We start from the raw sequence: 22,813 nt of genomic DNA on the forward strand, positions 1-22,813 counted from the left end.
AGGGGTAGCAGGTCAGGCTGGATGACTCTTGATAAGCCCTGGAGGATGTGGCTGCTGCTGCTGCTGCTAAGTTGCGTCAGTCGTGTCCGACTCTGTTCGACCCCATAGACGTCAGCCCACCAGGCTCTGCCGTCCCTGGGATTCTCCAGGCAAGAACACTGGAGTGGGTTGCTATTTCCTTCTCCAATGCATGAAAGTGAAAAGTGAAAGTGAAGTCGCTCAGTCGTGCCTGACTCCCAGTGACCCCATGGACTGCAGCCCACCAGGCTCCTCTGTCCATGGGATTTTCCAGGCAAGAGTACTGGAGTGGGGTGCCATTGCCTTCTCCAGGAGGATGTAGATGTTTCCCTAAAGTTTGTCTCCAAATCTTGAATAAAAGAAACAGTCCCCTCCAACATCCCATGGCATACATTTCCTTGGGTCATCATGTGTCTTATTTGCAGCTTTGTTTACGTAGAAATTATATGTAAAAATATGCATCCATTTATGCTTCCAGAGAACTTTAACAAGGGATGGGTAATATAAGCCTGGGCCCAGAATCTCAGCTTCCCACTTATTGTGAGGCTTATCAGAGAAGAGAAACTGGCTTAAGATGTTCTTTGGTAAAATGAAATCATCACAAGCTCTTTCTTCTGTACAAGATTAGTGTGGTTTCTCATTACAGTGGAAGAATCTCCAGAAACACCGAGGTTAGAATCAAGCATCATTTTTTTCTTCCTTATGAATTGGTGACATTGGGAAACCTAAGAAGATAGCTGAAAATGGAACTTAGTAAAGAGAGACAGCAAAATTTTTTTGTATGACTGAAAAAAAGAAGTGGGTTTTTCTACTTATATCTTAAAGTGAGCTAGATTAAAGGGACTGAAGGATCACCTACCTGAATGTCATGGACAGAATCCCATGGACACGGGAGCCTGGCAGGCTACAGTCCATGGTGTCGCAAAGTCGGACACGACTTAGCATCTAAACTACCACCTGAATGTCCCCCTCCTTACCCACATTTCCACCCAACCCTAGGTTTTCTACTTCTTGGGTTATGATTCAGTTCCAAGAGGCATCTCAGGCTTTTACCTCAAGGAGAGGTGGCTGTATGTTTGGGTCACTCTGACCTACGGGTTGGGGTCTTGGTTTGTGAGTGCTACCATCACTGTCCACTTGACAGAATGTTAGAGAAGATGCCGTGCTTCTGGAGACCCCGCTGCAGATGAGGTCTGGGACAAGGAAGCCTGAGTCAAGAACACGCTCAGAACACAGGTGGGCTGATGCACTTGAACACTCTTGTTCAAGGTTCCAGTGGTTGACACACACACCACCCCCCCGCCACCGCCTCGGCCATGTCTTACACATCCCACAATGCAGCAACCTCTCACACTGGGTTCCACATACACCTGTCTGGATTAGTTCTGGAAGCCTGACACCTGTCAAACAAAGTTTTTAACCACAGTCTGAACTGCTGAAATTCCCCATTCTGCTCTCTTGCTTTCCTCAAATTATTTCAGATCTCAGCCTGGCTGGTAGCGTTGGAAAGAGTTTAACAGCTCGAGGATTAACATGCTGAAGTTAAGCCTCTATGTCAGTTCAGCCATGTTCTTTTTGCCCTCATAATCATATGTTGTCAGAGCAAACAGATTGCATGCCCGAAGTCAGCATCTACAGGAGGGTTTCTCAGCCTCAGCACTACTGACATTTTGGTCTGGGTCATTCTTTGTTGTCGGAATTTCCTGTGCATTGTGTAATAGGATGTTCAGCAGCATCCCTGGCCTCTTACACCCTGGATGCCAGCAGTGCTCTCTCCTTCAATTGTGACAACCAGAAATGACTCCAAGCTTTACCAGTGTCTGCTGGGGAACAGAATACCCCCTCCCCCAACCACCTCCACCTACAAATCTAAGCCATTTTCCAGGAGTTTGTTAAGGAGGGACCTGATACTTTTCATCTTAATACATGATGATAGCTAATATTATGGTTTATGCTGAGGACTGTCTCCTGAATTTCTGTAGCCTTGCTTTTCTGATAAGAAGCTGAAGGGTGCTGTGAAATTAATCACTTCAGAAAGGTTTACAGAGGGATGTATAGTTCTAGTCCTTGGCTGTTCCCCAGTGCTGGCCAGTATAAATTGCCAGAGCTTATTGACTTGGGGATTAATTATTAATGATAGAGAAGCTTATGAATATTTCAGAATTTTTTCCTCGTTGGGCGCTGCTGTCTGACTTCCTGTCAGCAGCACACGATGTCTTCCAACTGTCCTACATCAAAGCCACAGGCTGTCACCCAGGGCATTATCTTGTTCCGTGCAGGCTGGCTGCATATGTTGACTCTAAATTTTTTAATCAGCCGTTTTCCAACTCAACTGCACATGTCAAACTGTAAAAGACAGAATCCATTAAGCGCCGTCTGAAACCAACAGGGTCCTGTGGCACTGTGATTTGGTATCTCTAAGACAGAATTTCACAATAAGAAATTAGAAGTACACATTTTGCTAAAATGTCAGCAAAATGCCTGTGGGACTTAAATCGAAGTAAAACCGTATCAACAACAACAACAATAATAATCTCTGTACAGTCCTTTCAACTTTCTGAAGGATTTTCATTTATCTTTCATATATTTAAGTGTTCTTATTTTTTCTAAACCCTGTACTTTTTGATCTCTCCCTTTCTTTTTTCATTCTGTTTTTTTTTTTAAAGGTGCTTATTTTAGTGACAGCAAAATAATAAACTTGCAAAAACATGTCATTTACTCCAAGTCATGAAGTTCAAATGTTTAAGCCTTTTAAAATTTTTATTCATTTATTTATTTCTGGCTGTAGCAGGTCTTTGCTGCTGCGCGGGCTTTTGTCTAGTGGAGGGGTGTGGGGGCCACTCTCTCGTTGCTGTGCGCAGGCTTCCCTTGCGGTGGTTTCTTGGGTTGCAGAGCACAGGCTCTAGGGTGCACCTGAGCTGTGGGGCGTGGGCTCAGGAGTTTGCAGTTCCTGGGTTCTAGAGCACAGCCCAACAGCTGTGGTGTCCGGGCTTAGTGACTCCATGACATGTGGGATCCTCCCAGATCAGGGATCAAACTAGTATCTCCTGCATTGTCAGGCAGATTCTTTACTACTGAGCCACCAGGGAAGCCCCTAGGCCTTTTTTTAATTAAAAAAGATTACTGAGGTATGGTTGATTTTCAGTATTATGCAAGTTTCAGGTGTACAACATAGTGATCCACAGTTTTTAGAGGTTATACTTCATTTATAGTTACTATAAAATATTGGCCATATTCCCTGTGCTGTACATCTCCGTTTTTTTTTACCCAAATAAAATGACTAAGCAGCTGATCCATTCATCCCACAGAGAATAATTTTCAAATTTAAAAACACATAGATCGGCTTAGAATACTGAAGGTTCCCTGTTACATGGAGGATAAAATATAGGCAATCCCCAATAAATATATATTGAAAACCTATTTGTGTCAGGCCCTAACAGAGCTATTCACTTGAAAATCATTTGAGTTTTACTTCATGTTAAAACCATTTCTCAAAAATGTATTTTTCCACTCTGCTGCTTTAAAATACAGTAAACATCTTGCTAAAAGGCGTCATTCTACAAATCAATTCTGTGTCCAGGAATGCTAACATAAAAAGAGCAGGGCATTGACCTGATACATACATTTGGTATTGCTTTTTAAAAACAAAACCCCCATTTGTGAATTTACTTTACTTGTTCTTTTTTAAAAGGTGTTTAAATGAGATCCCTGACTAAATTTTTTTGCCTTTGAGACTTTTTACAGTAATTTGTGAGCTGGGGAGAAATTTGCTACAATTGCTTAAAAATTTTTTTTCCCTAAAAAGCATTCCCTTTGCTCAGAAAATTCAACTTAGATGTTTTTGCAAATATGAAAGGGTAACTTCAGCAAGTGAACTATCTAATCTTAAAAACTCTTTCACAGAGGATTTTGTCTTGCATGTCAAGTGCAAATAAAATTTCAAGAGATTTTTGCTATAATTTGATGGCAGATGATAAGGAAATCATCTGTCTTGATAGTGGTCTACCCCTCAAAGTATTTCTTAGCCTGGGCAACTTTGAGTATATTAGAAATAAATTAGATTATGAGACCCTTCGGTTGCCTTGATTCGAACCACTTCAATGCCAGAATTGTGTATTTCAGTCAATACTGTTTTAATTTATATTGGTTAAATTATTGTTTATATGCAGGCTTCTCTTTCCAAGAAGAGCACTTCTTTAATTTCCCTCCTCTAAGCCACAGCCATATTTACCTTTCACAATGCAAATTTAATTATGTTACACAAAGTTCAGTTGCATTACTTCGAAATGATGTAGAATTGTCAGCACAGATCAGGTAAAATAGAGAATCAAGCAATTTCCAGATATTCAAGATAGACTTTAAGCACTTTAACCAGAATCTGTAGTGGCTTTCTGTGGCAGAGGCAGAAATGCTCACCAAAGATTTTGTGTGTTCTTTGACATTTTCTGGCTGCCCTTGCAATTAGGTTAGGATCATGGGACTGGCTCCAGCAAGCAGGCTATGGGTTGTGCATGCTCTGTGTTCCCTGTCACGTGAGCTTGGAAGCCACATGTTGAGATGGCAGAGTCACAAAATGGTGCTTCCATCTGCCTGGATCCCTGAGTGGCTTTGTGGAGTAGTGGCCCCCATAATCAACATTGGGCATGTAGGGTGAGCAAGAAATCAACCTTTGTTGACTTCAGACAACTGTGAGATTTCACTGTTACCGTTGAATACATTTGTTACCGTTGAATACATTAGGCTTTCCTGATGAATTTGTTCCCCTTTTTGAGTTTACTTTTTAGTATTTACTTACATTTTCAGTATAGCAGTGTATCACATGTGTTAGAGTAGATGATACCTTGATGCCCTTGCTCATCTTTAGCACATGATACAGACTATTGCAAGCAGAAAGCTGTGAGTCAATACTGACAGTGTAATTTGGGTGGGATTTTTGTCGTTTGTTCTCTCCCATCTGTTGGAAAGTTTAGAATCTCACTCTTTTTAATACTGTCTCTTTGCTCTTGCCCACAGATGCTTCTAAAATAACTAATAAAATGTATGTACTTGGTGTGGATTTGATAGCAGAAACCAACTGTTCCTTTGACAGGTCTTAATCAAGGTGAAATACAACCCTCATAAATATTTTTGGCTTTGAACAGTGGTATCACCAAGGTAGACACACTCTTCAGGGCAGGCAAAGTGAGATAATGATATATGTGGGTAGACTCATGAATAGACCCAATTTCTACTAGGAACTTGTATAATGATCAGACTGGGACTAGAAATTAAACATGTCTTATACTTGTGACATACCTCAAAGGAGAGAGAGGCACATGTGACAGATCTCACATGCCCTGGAAGTTATGCTACTTTACCTCCATTCTAGTTGACGGACAGCTTTATGATCGAGAGCTCTGAATGTTTTCTACTGGTTGAGATCTCTGTTAAATGTGCACATGCACACACACACCCCCCCACTTGCCTACATGTACATACACGTATTTACTAACTTCACAATTACAGAAGCTGGAAAACCTAATTTCATTTTGACCTTGTGAGTAACTTTCATACTGCATGATCAATATTTGAAAATGTAATTCATTTCCTCTTAAAATAGTGGACATTTTTAGCAAAAGCATTTGATTTTATTAGTGTATAGAGGTATTTTAGATTTTAATGGATGTTTTCTGGATTTCCTATTGAGTGCATTATTTTTGTCAGTTATAAATTGCCTGAGATATCAAAATGATTCAACAGCACAAAAAGGCATATTCTTTTCTATCATATTCATGTCAGAAATCTCTTGTGGCTCATTTTGAAGTGATTATTTTTTATCAGATCAGCATTTTTTTTTTTATCAGATGAGCTGCCTGAGCAGAATTTGAGATGTTAATAAAAAAATAAATTCAAAATTAATGACAACAAACATAATAATTTACATTTGTGAAATAGTTTACTAATTGGAGGGTAACTCGTCTTTTTTGGTTTTGAAAGAATCCTGGAAGTTATCCCCACTGAGTGTGGGGACAGCAAGCTGTCTGGATTACACTCTGGATTGATACAGACCTGAATTCGTATCCCAGCCCTCCCACTTCTTTGAGGTATTACTTTGATCCCTCTGGGCCTCAGTTTCCTCATCTGGAAAGTGGATTTGATTATAATAGTGATAGTAATATTCTCAAGGATTAAACACGACAGTGAATAAAAATTAGATAATATGCTAGGCCATAGTATATACTCGGTATTCAATATGTTTGCTCTCATGTGGACCATAAACTCACAGAAGCTATTTCTGTTTGTGCTGCTTTCACATTCTGTAGCACAATGGTTGGCATACAGCAAGTGTTTAAGAAAATATTTTTTAAAAGGTGAGTTGGGTGTTAATGCTACCAGGTTCCAACTGAGGAAACTCCCAGAGTTCGACTGGCTCACACATCTATGACTTTCACCACTTTAATTAGTTGTTCTGACCCTTCTCAATTTCAGTTATACATTCAAGGAGGGCTTAATAAATTAAACCGTGTGAACTGAGATCTCTATTAAGGTCATAATTTTGTCCAGTTCAGTCACTCACTCGTGTCCGACTCTTTGTGACCCCTCGGACTGCAGCACACCAGGCTTCCCTGTCTGTCACCAACTCCTATAGCTTATTCAAACTCATGTCCATCAAGTCGGTGATGCCATCCAACCATCTCATCCTCTGTCGTCCCCTTTTCCTCCTGCCTTCAATCTTTCCCAGCCTCAGGGTCTTTTCCAAGGAGTCTGTTCTTCGCATCAGGTGGCCAAAGTAGTGGAGTTTCAGCTTCAGCATCAGTCCTTCCAATGAATAATCAGGACTGGTTTCCTTTAGGATGGACTGGTTGGATCTCCTTGCTGTCCAAGAGACTATCAAGAGCCTTCTCCAACACCACAGTTCAAAAGCATCAACTCTTCAGTACTCAGCTTTCTTTATAGTCAAACTCTTACATCCATACATGACTACTGGAAAAACCTTAGCTTTGACTAGATGGACCTTTGTTGGCAAAGTAATGTCTGCTTTTTAATATGCTGTCTAGGTTGATCATAACTTTTATTCCAAGGAGCAGGCGCCTTTCAATTTCATGGCTGTAGTCACCATCTGCAGTGATTTTACAGCCTAAAAAAATAAAGTCTCTCACGGTTTCCATTGTTTCCCCATCTATTTGCCATAAAATGATGAGACTGGATGCCATCATCTTAATTTTCTGAATGTTGAGTTTTAAGCCAACTTTTTCAAAAACTCTCCTCTTTCACTTTCATCAGAAGGCTCTTTAGTTCTTCTTTGCTTTCTGCCATAAGGGTCGTGTCATCTGCATATCTGAGGTTATTGATATTTCTCCCGGTAATCTTGATTCCAGCTTGTGCTTCATCCAACCTGGCATTTTGCATGATGTATTCTGCATATAAGTTAAATAAACAGAGTGACAATATACAGCCTTGATGTACTCTTTTCATGATTTGGAACCAGTCTGTTGTTTCATGTCCACTTCTAACTGTTGCTTCTTAACCTGTGTACAGATTTCTCAGGAGGCAGGTCAGATGGTCTGGTATTCCCATCTCTTTCAGAATTTTCCACAGTTTGTTGTGACCCACGTAGTCAAAGGCTTTGGCATAGTCAATAAAGCAGAAATAGATGTTTTTCTGAAACTCCTGCTTTTTCGATGATCCAGCGGATGTTGGCAATTTGGTCTCTGGTTCCTCTGCCTTTTCTAAAACCAGCTTGAACATCTGGAAGTTCACAGTTCACATACTGTTGAAGCCTGGCTTAGAGAATTTTGAGCATTACTTTGCTAGCATGTGAGATGAGTGCAATTGTGTGGTAGTTTGAGCATTCTTTGGCATTGCCTTTCTTTGGGATTGGAATGAAAACTGACCTTTTCCAGTCCTGTGGCCACTGCTGAGTTTTCCAAATTTGCTGGCATATTGAGTGTAGCACTTTCACAGTATTATCTTTTAGGATTTGAAATAGTTCAACTGGAATTCCATCACCTCCACTAGCTTTGTTCATAGTGATGCTTCCTAAGGCCCACTTGACTTCTCATTCTAGGAGGTCATAATTTAAGCATCTATTAAATATCAAACACTACACTAAGTGTTTTCAACAACCTTGTCTCATTAATTCATCAAAACCACCCTGCCAAGTAGACATTATTATCTCCATCTCAAAGTTAATTCTGCAACTACTTCTTGCATACCTACCATGCATCAGTTAGGATATTTTGTAGTGGACCTGATAGACACAGTCCCTGTCATCAAGGCACTTTTAGTCTTGCAAAGAGCATGACCTGGAGCAAATAATGGCACATGTGATTAGATTGGTAGAAGAGGAGGTTCAACATGTTGTGGGGACCTTGAGGAAGTGACCTTGGCTGGGGTGAAGAAGTATCCTAAGGAAGCAGCATTATGGCAACTGGGAGGTAGGTTAATGAGTGTCAGCCAGCTGAAGATGGCAGAGGAAGGCAGCACACGCACATTGGCTTGGGGCCATGAATAACTATGTCATGTCTGAGAACTTGGAAGCAGCCCAGAGTGGCCTGGGCCTGGAGGGCAAGACAAAGCAGTGGGAAAAAAGGCTAGAAAGCCATACAGGAGCCAGATGGTAATGCTGCCTCATATTTGTTGTTGCTCTTCATTTCCATTTTGTATTGGGAAGTACTGGGAGTATGGTTTTTAGCAATGTTGTGTTCGTGTCAGGTGTAAAGCAGACTGATTCAGTTATACATACATGTGTATCTATTTTTCAAATTCTTCTCCCATTCTTTCTCAATATTCTGTTATTATAGAATATTGACCAGCATTGTCTGTGCTATTCAGTAGGTCCTTGTTGTTTATCTATTTTAAATGTAGTTGTGTGTGTATATGACAATCCCAAACTCCCAATTTATCCCTCCCTGACAGTGTTTCCCCTTTGGTAACCATAAGTTTGTTTTCTGAGTCTGTGGGTCTGTTTCTGTTGTGTAAATAAGTTCAGTTGTATTATTTTTTAGATTATGTGTATAAGCAATATTACATGATATTTATCTTTGTCTGACTTACTTCACTTGACATGATAATCTCTAGGTTCATCCACGTTGCTGCAAATGGCATTATTTTGTTCTTCATGGCTGAGTAATATTCCATTGTATAAATGTACCACATTTCCTTTATCCATTCATCTGTCAATGGACATTTAGGTTGCTTCCATTCCTTGGCTATTGTAAACAGCACTGCAGGAATTTTAGGGTGCATGTATCCAGTTGAACCATGGTTTCCTCTGGATATGCTGTCCAGGAATGGGATTGGTGGGTCATATAGTAATTCTACTTTTAGTTTCTTAAGGAACCTCGATACTGTTCTCCATAATGCCTGTACCAATATACATTCCCATCAGCAGTGTAGGAGGGTTCTCTTTTCTTCACACTCGCTCCACCTTTTATTGTTTATAGATTTTTTGATGCTCATCATTCTGATTGGTATGAAGTGATACCTCATTGCAGTTTTGATTTGCATTTCTCTAATAATTTAGCAGTGTTAAACATCTTTTCATGTGCCTCTTGGCTGTCTGTGTTTCTTCTTTGGAGAAATGTCTGTTTAAGCCCATTTTTTTTTATAGAATTTTTCTTTAATTGAGCCTCATGAGCTGTTTGTAGATTTTGAAGATTAATCCCTTGTCAGTTACATCATTGAAAATCTTTTCTCCCATTCTACAAATTGTATTTTCATTTTGTTTATGGTTTACTTAGCTGTGCTGAAGATTTTGAGTTTGATTAGGTTCTGTTTGTTTGTTTTTGTCATTTCCAATGCTGTAGGAGGCTGATTGAAAAAAAAAATATATTGCTGCAATTTATGTCAAGAGTGTTCTTCCTGTGTTTTCCTCTGAGAGTTGATAGTATCAGGTTTTACATTTAGGTCTTTAATCCATTTTGAGTTTGTGTGTGTGTGTGTGTGTGTGTGTGTGTGTGTGTGTGTGTATGTGTGTGGTGTTAAAGCATGTTCTAATCTCATTATTTTACATGTAAACATTCAATTTTCCCAGCCATATTTATTGAAGACGCTATCTTTCTCCATTATATAGTTTTGCCTCCTTTGTCAAAGATTAATTGACCATAGATGTGTGGGTTTATTACTGGGATTTCTGTCCTTTCCATTGATCTATATTTCTGTTTTTGTCCCAGTACCATACTGTTTGTATGACTATAGCTTTGTAGTATAGTCTTCTGTGATAAGGATCTCAGATTCCTGTTGCCAAGGATAATAGAGTATTACTGTAGGGGCTTAAGCATGAGAGAAATGTGAGCAAATGCGCATTCCAGCAAGATGAGCAGAATACACTACAGGAATCCCCTCAGAGTGCAGTTCTCAGCATCAGCATCACTCAGAATGAGTAAATTCTTGATTCTCACCCCAGACTTACTGAATCAAGGCTCTCTATGAATGAGGCCCAAAACTCTCTTTTAACAATTTCTTTGGTGGATTCTCACCATAGTTTGAGAACCACTGGCTTTTGGTAAAGACTGTCAACCTTTACTGCATGTTGGAATCATCTGAACAGGTTTTAAGAAAAATGATGCCTGCCTGAGCCCCAAGCCAAATGTCTGATTTAGTTGATCTGGGTGTAGTCTGGGTATCAGGATTGTCTTTCCTGTCCCCCAGATGTTTCTCATGTATGGGCCAGATTGAGAACTGCTTTGTCAGAAAGGATGCAGGCAAACAGACCAGTGCTTCATGGTGGAGACAGTGGTAACCTGCCCTAGAAAAGTGGATGAACAGATTAGATGGATTCAGGAGATACAGTAGACATGACTTCATAGTTAAGAAGGAATAAACCAACCTAGTCCCAAGCACAGAAACCAGCTGCTGCCTCTGTATGCCGAGCTTCAGTGGCCACACTCTCACCCTGCTAGACAACGCCTGCTCTCTCAGTGGCTTTGATCTCTATGTCCTCAGGATGGTCTAAGTGAACTGGAGCATCTCTCAGCCCCAGCAGTAAAGATCATTAAAATGATCCATAAAAAGCACAGCTGCATCCTTCATGCTGGACAAAATTCATAGGCTCTAGCCCCAAAAGTACTAAATGATAGCCTGACTCTGTGTCCTCGCATCATATTTGAGGCACTGCGCTAAGTGCCTTATGAGTACCATCTTCTTTTATTCTCACTATAAACCTCTGCTGTTGGCATTGTTAGTATTAGGACTCCCACTTTGCAGATGAAGCAGCAGACACAGAGAATATATTGTCTGCTAGTAAATGGCAGAGCAAAGATTTGAGACCAGGTCTGACTGTTTCTGGAAAAGTTCCCTGGGTCCCTGACTGTTGTGCCCTACTGTCAATCCTAAAGAAAATCAGTCCTGAATATTCATTGGAAGGACTGATGCTGAAACTGAAACTCCAGTTCTTTGGCCATCTGATGCGATGAACAGACTCATTGGAAAAGACCCTGAGGCTGGGCAGGATTGAAGGCAGGAGGAAAAGGGGATGACAGAGGATGAGATGGTTGGATGGCATCACCAAATCGATGGACATGAGTTTGAGCAAGCTCAGGGAGTTGGTGATGAAGAGGGAAGCCTGGCGCGCTGCAGTCCAAGAGGTCACATAGAGTCGGACATGACTGAACAACTGAACTGAACTGAACAATTATTGTGGCAGGAAAAGAAATCCAAAACATGTGACACAGAGAAGGTTGAGATGCTAGACAGGCCAGCGCTGCCTACAAGAGCAAGTTGATATGTGACCAAAGCAATCCAGGAGGGCTTCATTGAAGAATACTGGTCTGGAACCAGCCCCCTGAATGATACACTAGATTTGACATGGTGGAAGGCAGAGTGAGGTCATTGCAGGACTTGGGTGGGGGTAGGGGAGGCTGGTTGAGCACTGCAGGATCATAAAGGAATGGATTGGTTTCCTTTCCAGGATATTTTTATATATTTATTTGCTGCTCACTCAGAGAATTGCTGCATTTGGAGCTCTTGGGTTATATTTACTGCATTGCCAGAAGCCAGCAAAGACATAAAATGGGTGACTCAGATGTGGAGGATGTTCTTATTGGCTGGCAGACTCTGGGAGCTAAACCTTGCCTTTTGCAATCAAGGAGAGGTGCATCCTTCAGAATGGAGACTTTGACCTACACAAGGTCTGCTCTTGGAGAGGGAATAAGGAATGGGAAAGAAAGACACTAATGGTCTTATTTTACCTTTTCCACTAATGTTGAATGTTTTTATGAAAACAGAATATAATTGAGTGTGCATGGGATACCAAAGTCCACAAATTACCCTGAAACAGAGCCCTCATAAAGACTTATATCGGAGGCAAGGCTGCAGATTTCATCAGGTTCACCCCCAGTAATAACAATAGAAGTAATAATAAACCTACAATGTGTCAAAATCCTAGAGTGTGGAAATGTCTATTATGATTGTCATCATAGGAGTCTCCTGAGGAAATTATTTTAGAGTTCCAGGTACAGATGCTCAGAGAGGTTGAGTTCCCTGGCCTTGGTCACACAGTGAGTATGTGATAAAGGTGGGGTTTGATCTTAAGGTTTTCTGGTTCTAAAAAACCAGGATTTCTGGTGCTCTATTTTCTCAGGGTTATACCCTCTGTGCAGGGTCAGCTGTCTTTGAAACTACCAGCAAATGACTTCATCTTTTGAAGCTTGCTTTCCTGCATGGAAGTAGGGGAAACCTGTTCTGCCATTTTAAGTGTTAATAGAATCCGAACTTGTGTAAGGATGAAGTATACGGGCTGCAGAATGCCAAGTGCTAATAGCTGCTAAGATTTACAGAAAGTGTGTGCCAGGCACTCTGCTAAGCATCGTACATATACTATGTGTATGTTTAACCTCTCATCAACCCTATGAAGGAGGTATTCTCATTATTATTCCCATGATAGAGTTAACAGAGTTGAAAAATTTAAAGTGAAGACTTGGAGACATCGAATAACTTGTTCAATGTTGCTCGGCTTCAAAGCGGAAAGGCAGCAATTGATCTTGGACAAAAGAGGTGTGACCCTCTTCCACAGCCTCCACGATGGAGGTGGACAGAGGGGAGATGGGCTGTAAGAGACAGGAGGACAGGAGCTTGGAGGCGGCAGCCAGGCACTGAAGGTAGTAACACAGGCCTGACCAGACCTCAGCGTGTTCTTGAGTCTTGAGCTCCGGCACCCACACCCCCTGGGTGGAAACTGACTGTGTCCTGGCTGTAACTTTCCAGACCGCAGTGCACCAGGAAGGCAGCATTGGCTGGAGCAGTTTGTCTCTGAAGGAGGATAAAAAAAAAAAAACAGGCCTGTGGAGGATGGGGTGGGGTGGGGTGAGGGGGTGGAATGCCGGGAGGGGCCTCTGCTCTCCTCTGCAGTCGCTCCTGGCAGCCTCCCTCTCAGACACCAGTCCCTGGGCACCAAGGGAGCAGCCTGGGAAGTAGAAAGGAAACAAGGGGGATAGATGGAGCTAAACTCAGGTCAGCAGGTGGCTTGCCCTGCAGCTGCTGATAGGCGCACCTGCCTTGGTCCCCAGTAGCCCAGAATTAAGGATGCTTTATCAGCGATGTGACTGGGTATAAGCCAGCCAAGTTCAACTTTATGTATTTCAGGGAAAGCGGCCCATGGCAGGACACAGCGCTAAGCAGGCAGACAGAGCCTGGAAGTGAGCAGGTTGGGAACATAGTCCCAGCCTCATCACTGATGATGATGCTGTGACTGTGGGTGGGTTACTTTCCTTCTGGTCACAGTTCATTAACTCAGTCCTTTACTCCTTTAACTCAGGCAGTCATCAGAGCACACTCTGTAGTTGGCACCAGGCTGGGTGCCAGGGATGCAGAGGTGAGCAAAATCACATCCCCTGCCCTCACAGAGTTTACAGTCTAGTAGGTGGACAACACATCGTCTCATGAGTGGATGTAAAACTATAATTGCAGTGAATGCTGATGAAGGGAACGTGCCCGCACTGGGAGAGTGTATGGCAGTGGGAACTCAGCGAGTCTCGTATGATCAGAGAAGGTTTGCTGCCAAACTGAAGGATGGAGGAGGTTAGGCTTAAGTCAAGGAGGAGACAAGGGTAAGTGCTCCAGGTGTGGCAGATAGTGTGTGCAGCAGCCGCAGCAGCAAGCCAGCCCTTCCTCAGGCCTGGGCGGAGGACAGAGGGGGAATGTGGTGCCCGACAAGCCGCAGAGCTCAGCGGGGTCTCTACCCTGAAGTCACTGTGTCATCTCTGAATCTCCTTCCAGCCACAGTTCTGGGTCATGTCAGTGTAGTCCTGAGACTGAACTCGGTCCATTTGCTCTGAGGCTGAGGACTATAGATTTGTCCAGAAAGCAGAACAATTACTCAAACAATGCATCGAGTACTCTGCCTGTTTATTTCAATTTTCTGCATATTTGAATCACAGTCCTTTCTTCGCTTGATGGTGGGTTGCTTTGTGGCAGTAACAGTGATGACTGGATGAGTCCAGAGATGGACTCGCCTCCACAAAATGATCATGTGTGAGCCCCAGAGCACTGAGGCATCCCTAGGGAAAGCTGGTATGCAAGGCTGTCTCCGGGAGCACTGGCAAGGCTGTCCTCCAGGGCTTGTGAAGCCAGTGAGGGGGCTGCGTGCCCAGGCCCTGGCATGACGTCTCCGTCACCCCAGATGTCAGACGGGGCCTCCCAGATGGGTCCCTTTTCACTAAGACACAGACTTACTTGCATAGTGTAGGTGCTTCCTCCCTGCCTCCTTCTCTTCTCCCCCCACACCAGATTCTGTCATGGACATGAGAAAAATGAGGCGCATGGGAGAACTGCCTAGGCGAGCATGGCCCAAAATGAGTGCGGTGTTCACATGTACTACCCATGTGGTCAGATATGTTTGGGAAATATGGACACATACAACCTTGCCTTCATGCAGGATTTCCCACTTAGGTGTCTTCTTGCTTCTCAGAAAGAGGAGAGAGGAACACACAGAACCCTATCTCATGGAGGGTCCCTAGGACTCGTGTTCCCCAGAGTGTAGCTTTGAGAAATGCTCCTCTAGGCTTTTCAGAGACTCCTGGAACATAACCTCTTAGGGTTTGTTGTTTAACAGATGACAGGGTTGTGGACAGAGAGGCCGTGACTCTGGCCTGACATCTTCTGGCTAAGTTCAAGTCATGAACAGAACACAAGTGCCTCTGGTCCACACCAGGGCTCCCTCGTCGCCCAGCCTGGTTTCTTTCATACATCGCAAAGGGCATGGAGGGGAGGTAGCATCTGGTGAACACCCATCCTCAGAAGAGTTCATTCTAGAAGCGAGTTGCTAAGCTATAGGATCTCGTATGTGCACACCATAATCATCCCATTCCATCATGCTCTAAGCACACCGAGGTGGGTATCTTACCTTCTCCCCTTTTCACAGACAAGGAAACCGAGGCTTAGAAGGGTTCAGTCACCTGTTTGATCCCTTTGAGTAAGGAAATTGCAGAGTCAAGGTTTGAACCCAAGTCAGCTTGACTTCCCTTGAAGCACAAGGTCTCATTCAGTCCTTTCCGTAGCTGTGCAAGGTGAAAAATAGTCCTCCCTCTGCAGTCAAAAAACTGAGACTCAGAGAGGTTAAGAGAGATGACAGGGTCCTGCAGCCAAGGATTGGGATAGGTGGGCACAGACTCCCCCTGGGGGTCCTCCACCGTGCGGCGTTCCTGCCAGTGCCACATGGCCCGACAGCCGTGATGGGCTGAGTTCTCGTGTCTACAGTGACCGAAAGGGCATAGCGGTGAGTGGAGAGAATCCTAGACCTCTGGATGGGCTTGAACCCCTGGCTGAGGTGATACCTGTCTCCATTAACCCTGTGCCGAGCTTAGTCCTCCATCACTTTAAAAGAAAAGCCCAGGGAAATGGTTTCTTTTGCTTGGCTGGCAAATCAAAACAACCACATTGCCTCTGTCTGACCCCTGCTAGTAGGAAGATTATTTGGCTAATTAGGTAAAAAGCCTTCATGCACATGTACATATTTTAACCCTAATGAGCTGTCGGCAGGAAAGGTTTGCCCTTGACCTGGTTCGCCAATGGATCTCTCCTTTCCTTGGTGGAAAAGACCAGCAAGGTAAACAGAACCTTGTTTCCATGGAAGCCCCTTGCTGGCTTTTTCTTTTCAGCTCTTGAAAATAATTACTTGATTTCTCTTTATTGTGGAGGGGCCTCATCCAGTGGGTCTGTGGAGCCTTTTGGTGGAGGTTGGCCCCCTCTCTCACACCAGACTATTTTCGGGAGCTTTGGTTGCATTTCTCCTTCTGTCTTTCCTTCAGATCATTAACTCTCAGGCAGCAGTGTCCACCTTCTGGTCACTCCTGCTAATTAAAGTCCAACAGAGCAAAGGACTTGACCCTGGAGAAAGTAGGATACACTGAAAAGCCGAGGAAATTTGTCCAGAAATGGAAGCCCCTATCAGTTTCGTTTTTGGGCACAGAAGATTAGACCAAGACACCCACATCCACACCTGGCAGGGACACTAGCCCATCCGGCACCTTCTCTCTGAATCTTTGATGCCCCACTGTGGGCCATGTCAGAATTACAGCCAGCATGAGCTGTTCTTAGAACACAGCCAGCAGCCACTATTTTCTAAGCGTTTGCTGCGTGCCAAGGAGTGGGCCACATGCTTTATATCTGTGGTCTCAGTGAATCCTCATTACTCCGTGGTAGGCTTATTATCCTGATTATTCAGATGAGGAGGCCTGAGCACAGAGAGGTTAAGTAACTTGCCCAAGGTCACACAGCTACTAAGTGGCAGAGCCAGGATAAGGACATGCCCGTTGCTGTCATTTCTTAGGGAGGCCTCTGGCACTGCTGCAGCCTGCCCAGAGGAAATCAGTCACGATAGGAAACAGAGGGTAGATATTTTTCTTCCCCCCAGTCATGGGGCGGTGGGGATTCTTTGTATTGAATTAAACAAAGTAAGAGTGAGGAGTTAATTGTCAGGGCCAAAAAGAAAACCAGAACAACACACTAAAAAAAGAAAGTCAACATTAAGCAGAACAAAAAGAGATTCAGGTTGAGGCAGGGCCAATTCCATTTCACATGGCTCATGCCATTTTACTACATTCTTGTACATTACAGAGACTGTTTCCTCATCTATAAGATGGTGGTGATGAAGGTACCTTCCTCATAAAGATGTTTTGCATGGGGAATTTCCCACACTACCTTGTGGAACACTTGTTTTCACTGCAATAACTATGTCAAAGACAATATTAAATGCAGTTAAGTAGGCTTATTTACTACAGAATTTCCCTAAATATTAATTATGTAAATATGTGTTATGAATTTTCAGGAGGAAGCAATGTTTCCTGGCCCAGAATCCTTTTCCTGGGAGAATGCATGTTAAGATTTATTTCTTGGAACCCCTGAGAAAAGGGTTTAATATACGTCATACAATACCTGCTCTTGAAATAGGCATCAGTAAATTCTAATCCCTTCTCTTTTGTGTCCAAATTAAAATAATCATAGCTATTCTTTCTAGATTTTGAGCTGCATAGAGTCAGGGGCTGGGTCCGTCTTGTTCCTTTCTGTATTCCAATATCACGCATAGCAAGACATTCCATAAAAATTTGATGAATGAATAAGTAAACCAACGCATGAATGAATGGCGTTTCATGTAGACCTAGCCTGCTCGTCATCTTCACTGCTGGCTTTCTTTGCCATTTGTAGTTGTATTTGGTGAGGCCAGTGGGAGCCCTCAGACACCTCTGAGAATTTTCATAAAACATTTTTTCTCTTTTCAGTTTTAACCTCGGTGAGCACCATATCTTCTGACAGAACCCGTAACTGTAGCCTCTAACCAAATTTGCTTCTTCTCAGTGAAGTAGTCAGATATATCATATATATATATATATATATATCATATATATTTTGAACAAGACATTTCTAAGTGTTCCCAGTGGATTTTCACCTGGATATGAAGAGGTCTGACGCTTCCAAGAAAGAGACTGAAAAGCACTTCACTGGAGCGTAAACCAGCCCTGAGGATACCAGGTTTCCTCTGTGCGCTGGTTATCGGGCAGTGATGGAGGGCCCACTGGTCAGTGCTGTGACTGCTGATTAATTTAGAACAGGATTTCCAACTCTTGTTCTTTGGGCATTATGCAAAAAAATAGAATTTTAAGTTAAGTAGTAGTTGAATTGTTTGAAAATCTGACAGTTTTCCTTACTGAAGAACTTAGAAACTGTATTTCAACACAGCATTTTCCAGGCTTATCTAACATTCTTTTGGAGCCTTTCCAAGTCCTTTCTTCTGGAGTATCTAATAAGGTTGTTGTTCAGCAGAACACCCTTTGAGAAATACTAGATATATGGCCAAAAGTTACAATCCAGTCTTCATGATCTAGAAAATAGTTCTGCTCATCAAAATGCTGAAACAGAAAAATTGTGTAAAGCAATTATCCTTCAATAAAAAAATTGATTAATTTAAAAAAAAAACCATGGAAGAGAGAAGATAAGGCAACTCCTTAATTGAATAGGGTGATAAAAAGAGCATAAAGCCAGGTATGTTTTATAAAACAAACCAATGAAGACTATTCATGGTACTTCAGAGAAAAAATGATTGTAAATTATCCAGTTTTCTTATTTACATCATAGTAGACATAACTTTTTTGTATAATTCTTCAGTGTATTCTTGCCACTTCTTTTTAATATCTTCTGCTTCTGTTAGGTCCATACCATTTCTGTCCTTTATTGTGCCCGTCTTTGCATGAAATGTTCCCTTGGTATTTCTGATTTTCTTAAGAGATCTCTAGTCTTTCCCATTCTATTGTTTTCCTCTATTTCTTTGCATTGTTCACTTAGGAAGGCTTTCTTATCTCTCCTTGTTGTTCTTTGGAACTCTTCATTCAAATGGGTATATATTTCCTTTTCTCCTTTGCCTTTGGCTTCTCTTTTCATAGCTATTTGTAAGGCCTCCTCACACAACCATTTTGCCTTTTTGCATTTCTTTTTATTGGAGATGGTCATGATCCCTGCTTCCTGGTACAGTGTCACGAACCTCCGTCCATAGTTCATCAGGCACTCTTGTCTATCAGATCTAATCCCTTGACTCTATTTCTCACTTCCACTGTATAATTATAAGGGATTTGATTAAGGTCATATCTGAATGTGGTTTTCCCTACTTTTTTCAATTTAAGTCTGAATTTGGCAATAAGGAGTTCATGATTTGAGCCACAGTCAGCTCCCAGTCTTGTTTTTCCTGGCTGTGTAGAGCTTCTTCATCTTTGGCTGCAAAGAAAATAATCAGTCTGATTTCAGTATTGACCATCTGGTGATGTCCATGTGTAGACTCTTCTCTTGTGTTGTTGAACGAGGGTGTTTGCTATGACCAGTGCGTTCTCTTGGCAGAACTCTATTAGCCTTTGCCCTGCTTTATTCTGTACTCCAAGGCCAAATTTGCCTGTTACTCTAGGTATTTCTTGACTTTCTACGTTGGATCATCGAAAAACCAAAAGAGTTCCAGAAAAACATCTACTTCTGCTTTATTGACTACACCAAAGCCTTTGACTATGTGGATCACAACAAACTGTGGAAGATTCTTGAAGAGATGGGAATACCAGGCCACCTGACCTGCCTCTTGAGAAATCTGTATGCAGGTCAGGAAGCAACAGTTAAAACTGGACATGAAACAGCAGACTGGTTCCAGATAGGGAAAGGAGTACATTGAGGCTGTATATTGTCACCCTGCTTATTTAACTTATATGCAGAGTACAGCATGCGAAATGCTGGGCTGGATGAAGCACAAGCTGAAATCAAGATTGCAAGGAGAAATATCAATAACCTCAGATATGTGGATGGCGTGACCCTTATGGCAGAAAGCGAAGAATTAAAGAGCCTCTTGATGAAAGTGAAAGAGGAGAGTGAAAAACTTGGCTGAAAACTCAACATTCAGAAAACTAAGACTATGGCATCTGGTCCCATCACTTCATGGCAAATAGATGGAAAAACAGTGGAAACAGTGAGACTTTATTTTTTTGGACTCCATAATCACTGCAGATGGTGACTGCAGCCATGAAATTAAAAGACGCTTACTCCTTGGAAGAAAAGTTATGACCAACCTAGACAGCATATTAAATAGCAGAGACATTACTTTGCCAGTAAAGGTCCGTCTTATCAAAGCTATGTTTTTTCCAGTAGTCATGTGTGGATGTGAGAGTTGGACTATAAAGAAAGCTGAACACCAAAGAACTGATGCTTTTGAACTGTGGTGTTGGAGAAGACTCTTGAGAGTCTGTTGGACATCAAGGAGATTCAACCAGTCCATCCTAAAGGAAATCAGTCCTGAATATTCATTGGAAGGACTGATGCTGAAGCTGAAACTCCAATACTTTGGCCACCTGATACAAAGAGTTGACTCATTTGAAAAGACCCTGATGCTGGGAAAGATTGATGGTGGGAGGAGAAGGGGATGACAGAGGATGAGATGGTTGGGTGGCATCACCAACTCAATGGACATGAGTTTGAGTAAACTCCAGGAGTTGGTGATGGACAGGAAAGCCTGACATGCTGCAGTCCATGGGGTCACAAAGAGTCAGACATGACTGAGTGACTGAACTGAACTGAGACATAACTTACTTTCTGTACTATTTCATAGCGTAGATGAGTTTCTTTTTTTTAAGTGTGGAGTTGGGTTTTCATCTTCAAGTTTCTGAATAAAAATGGCTCTTGAAAGAAAAAGACTTAGAAAACTCACAAGTTCTTAATTGACTTTTTGTTGTGAGTTAACATGTTCTGAAATGAAGAATAGAGCACATCCCTTTTGAATGTCACTGTTCCATACTTATTAAACTCTTCTGTGAGTAAAATAATGTATCAATTACTGAACAAAGCAGACTCATTACAGTTTGAAGGGTAATGCTAAGCTTGCTTAGAAATGAAGACAGAACTTTTAATTCCTAGAGCAGGGATCAGTAACTATGGCCTACCACCTGTTGTTCATAAAACTTTATTAGAACACAGCACCGCTCATTTATTCAGATATTGTCTGTGTCTGTTTTCATGCTTCGTTGGAGGAATTGAATCACGGCAGCAGAGACCTTATGGCCCTCAAAGCCTAGAGTCTTCGTTATATGGCCCTTTGTAGAAATACTTGCAATATCTTTCACAGATTTGTAGAAATACGGCAAAGGGATGCTGGAGATTACATAACGAACACCTTTATTCTGTAGATGGTAAAACTGACACCAGAGAAGTTAGGGGATTGTCTCCCCATCAGAAAAGACAAAGATAGATTTCTTTTTTTTTTTTAATCACATGTAATTTTAATATAGATGTGCCAAAAGTTGGCTGAGTGGGTAACTAACCTCAAATTTCACAAACAGTTCATGGGTAAACTCCTTTTGAAGCATACTCAGTATAGTTTCTAAGGCATGCATTTGATTAGTTAGAAGGAGACATGCACTTACTTCTATACTGTTTAATTTTTCATGGATTTTTATTGGAATACAGTTGCTTTACGCTGTTGTGTCAGTCTCTGCTGTATAACAGAGTGAATCAGCTGCACGTAGGCATATATCCCCTCTGATTTGGATTTCCTCACCGTGCAGGTCACCACACAGCATTGAGTAGAGTTCCCGATGCGATACAGTCGATTCTATTAGTTATCTATCAATATTTTATACATAGTAGTGTATATAAGGTATCAACACCACCTGAGAGGCTGCCGCCACCTGGAGTGCTGGTTGAGAAGGTCTCAGGGCTCAGAGAGAAAGGATGCAGAAACTGACTAATCATCCATGGTCCAAGGGTGGGAGAGCAGCAGGATATATGCTATGTAGGTGTTTTGGATGCGAACTGTGTCTGCTCCATGAATCGCTAATGGTTATATTACCATCTCCTTCCCTGTATGTCTGCCCTGTGAACACTGTCTTCGTTGGACCCCAAACAGAAGTGTTGCATCAGGCCCTCATTAGAAACACTACTGCCTAGAAGTTCATAAGTGATTCTATACAAGTTCATTCAGATGCCTTTCTTAGGAGCAGCCTGCCTACCCCATCACACTGTCTAAAAGGATTTGTCTGTCACACAGTACTTAAGTTTTAGTGAAATAGGTCCATGGGAGCAAAGAGTAAGAGTGTTAATTGTAAAGTCATGAGTTCCTGGGCTTTTGTCGTCACCCAAATTCAAAGTCTCCATGTTTGTGCTTTTGTGCAGCTGGACAATCCGGATGAGCAAGCAGCCCAGATCAGACGAGAGCTGGACGGCCGTCTCCAAATGGCAGACCAAATAGCCAGGGTAAGGAAACTCTGGGGACATGTGCTGGGGAACCAGAGCTGAGTCCCACACAGGGAGAACACTGACTGTTGAGGGCTGTGGAAAGACAAAACTGAGAATCAGAGAGGAAGAAAGATGAGGACAGTCATCCTGATGGAGTCCTCAGCCCTCCTCCTCAGGGCCACTGTCCTTGAGACAATGCATGTATTTCCTGTACTCCAATCCATACTCAGATCCAGCCTCACCTTCCTTCCGAGTCCCTGCCTTATGTTTCCACCCGTCTGCTGAGCATTTCCACTTTGATAATCCCCTTCATTTTAAGTTGGATGTGTTCAAAATCTCACTCCTTACCTTCTTCCTCTGACTGAGTGCCCATACCTACTTTTACTCCTCTTCACGTGGCCTCTGTCTAATTACTGTGGATGACACCTCCTGGTTATTGTCGATTTCTCCTTCCTCCCCACAACACTCCACATTCAGTCTGCCACTCAGCTCGTTGATTCTGCCTCCCAAACGTGGGTCAGATCCCTTTTACTGCATTCCAGCACCACTGCTGGTGCTTCAGTTCAGGTCCTCATCTTCCAGGCCTGGATCTTACAGTAGCCTCCAAATAGGGATCCACTCCCTC

General features: G+C 42.4%; 1 protein-coding gene across 19 annotated transcripts in view; it reads left to right on the top strand.

Moving 5' to 3' along the window:
• Positions 1-22,813, top strand: part of CADPS (calcium dependent secretion activator) — a 471,511-nt gene that overhangs the window by 189,472 nt on the left and 259,226 nt on the right. For all 19 annotated transcript variants that reach the window (XM_059879758.1, XM_059879763.1, XM_059879759.1 and 16 more), the window contains 1 exon segment: positions 22,126-22,206. In XM_059879758.1, the coding sequence (XP_059735741.1) occupies positions 22,126-22,206 (81 nt within the window).

The sequence above is a fragment of the Bos taurus genome, chromosome 22 (assembly GCF_002263795.3).
Source record: "Bos taurus isolate L1 Dominette 01449 registration number 42190680 breed Hereford chromosome 22, ARS-UCD2.0, whole genome shotgun sequence".
NCBI lineage: Eukaryota > Metazoa > Chordata > Mammalia > Artiodactyla > Bovidae > Bos > Bos taurus.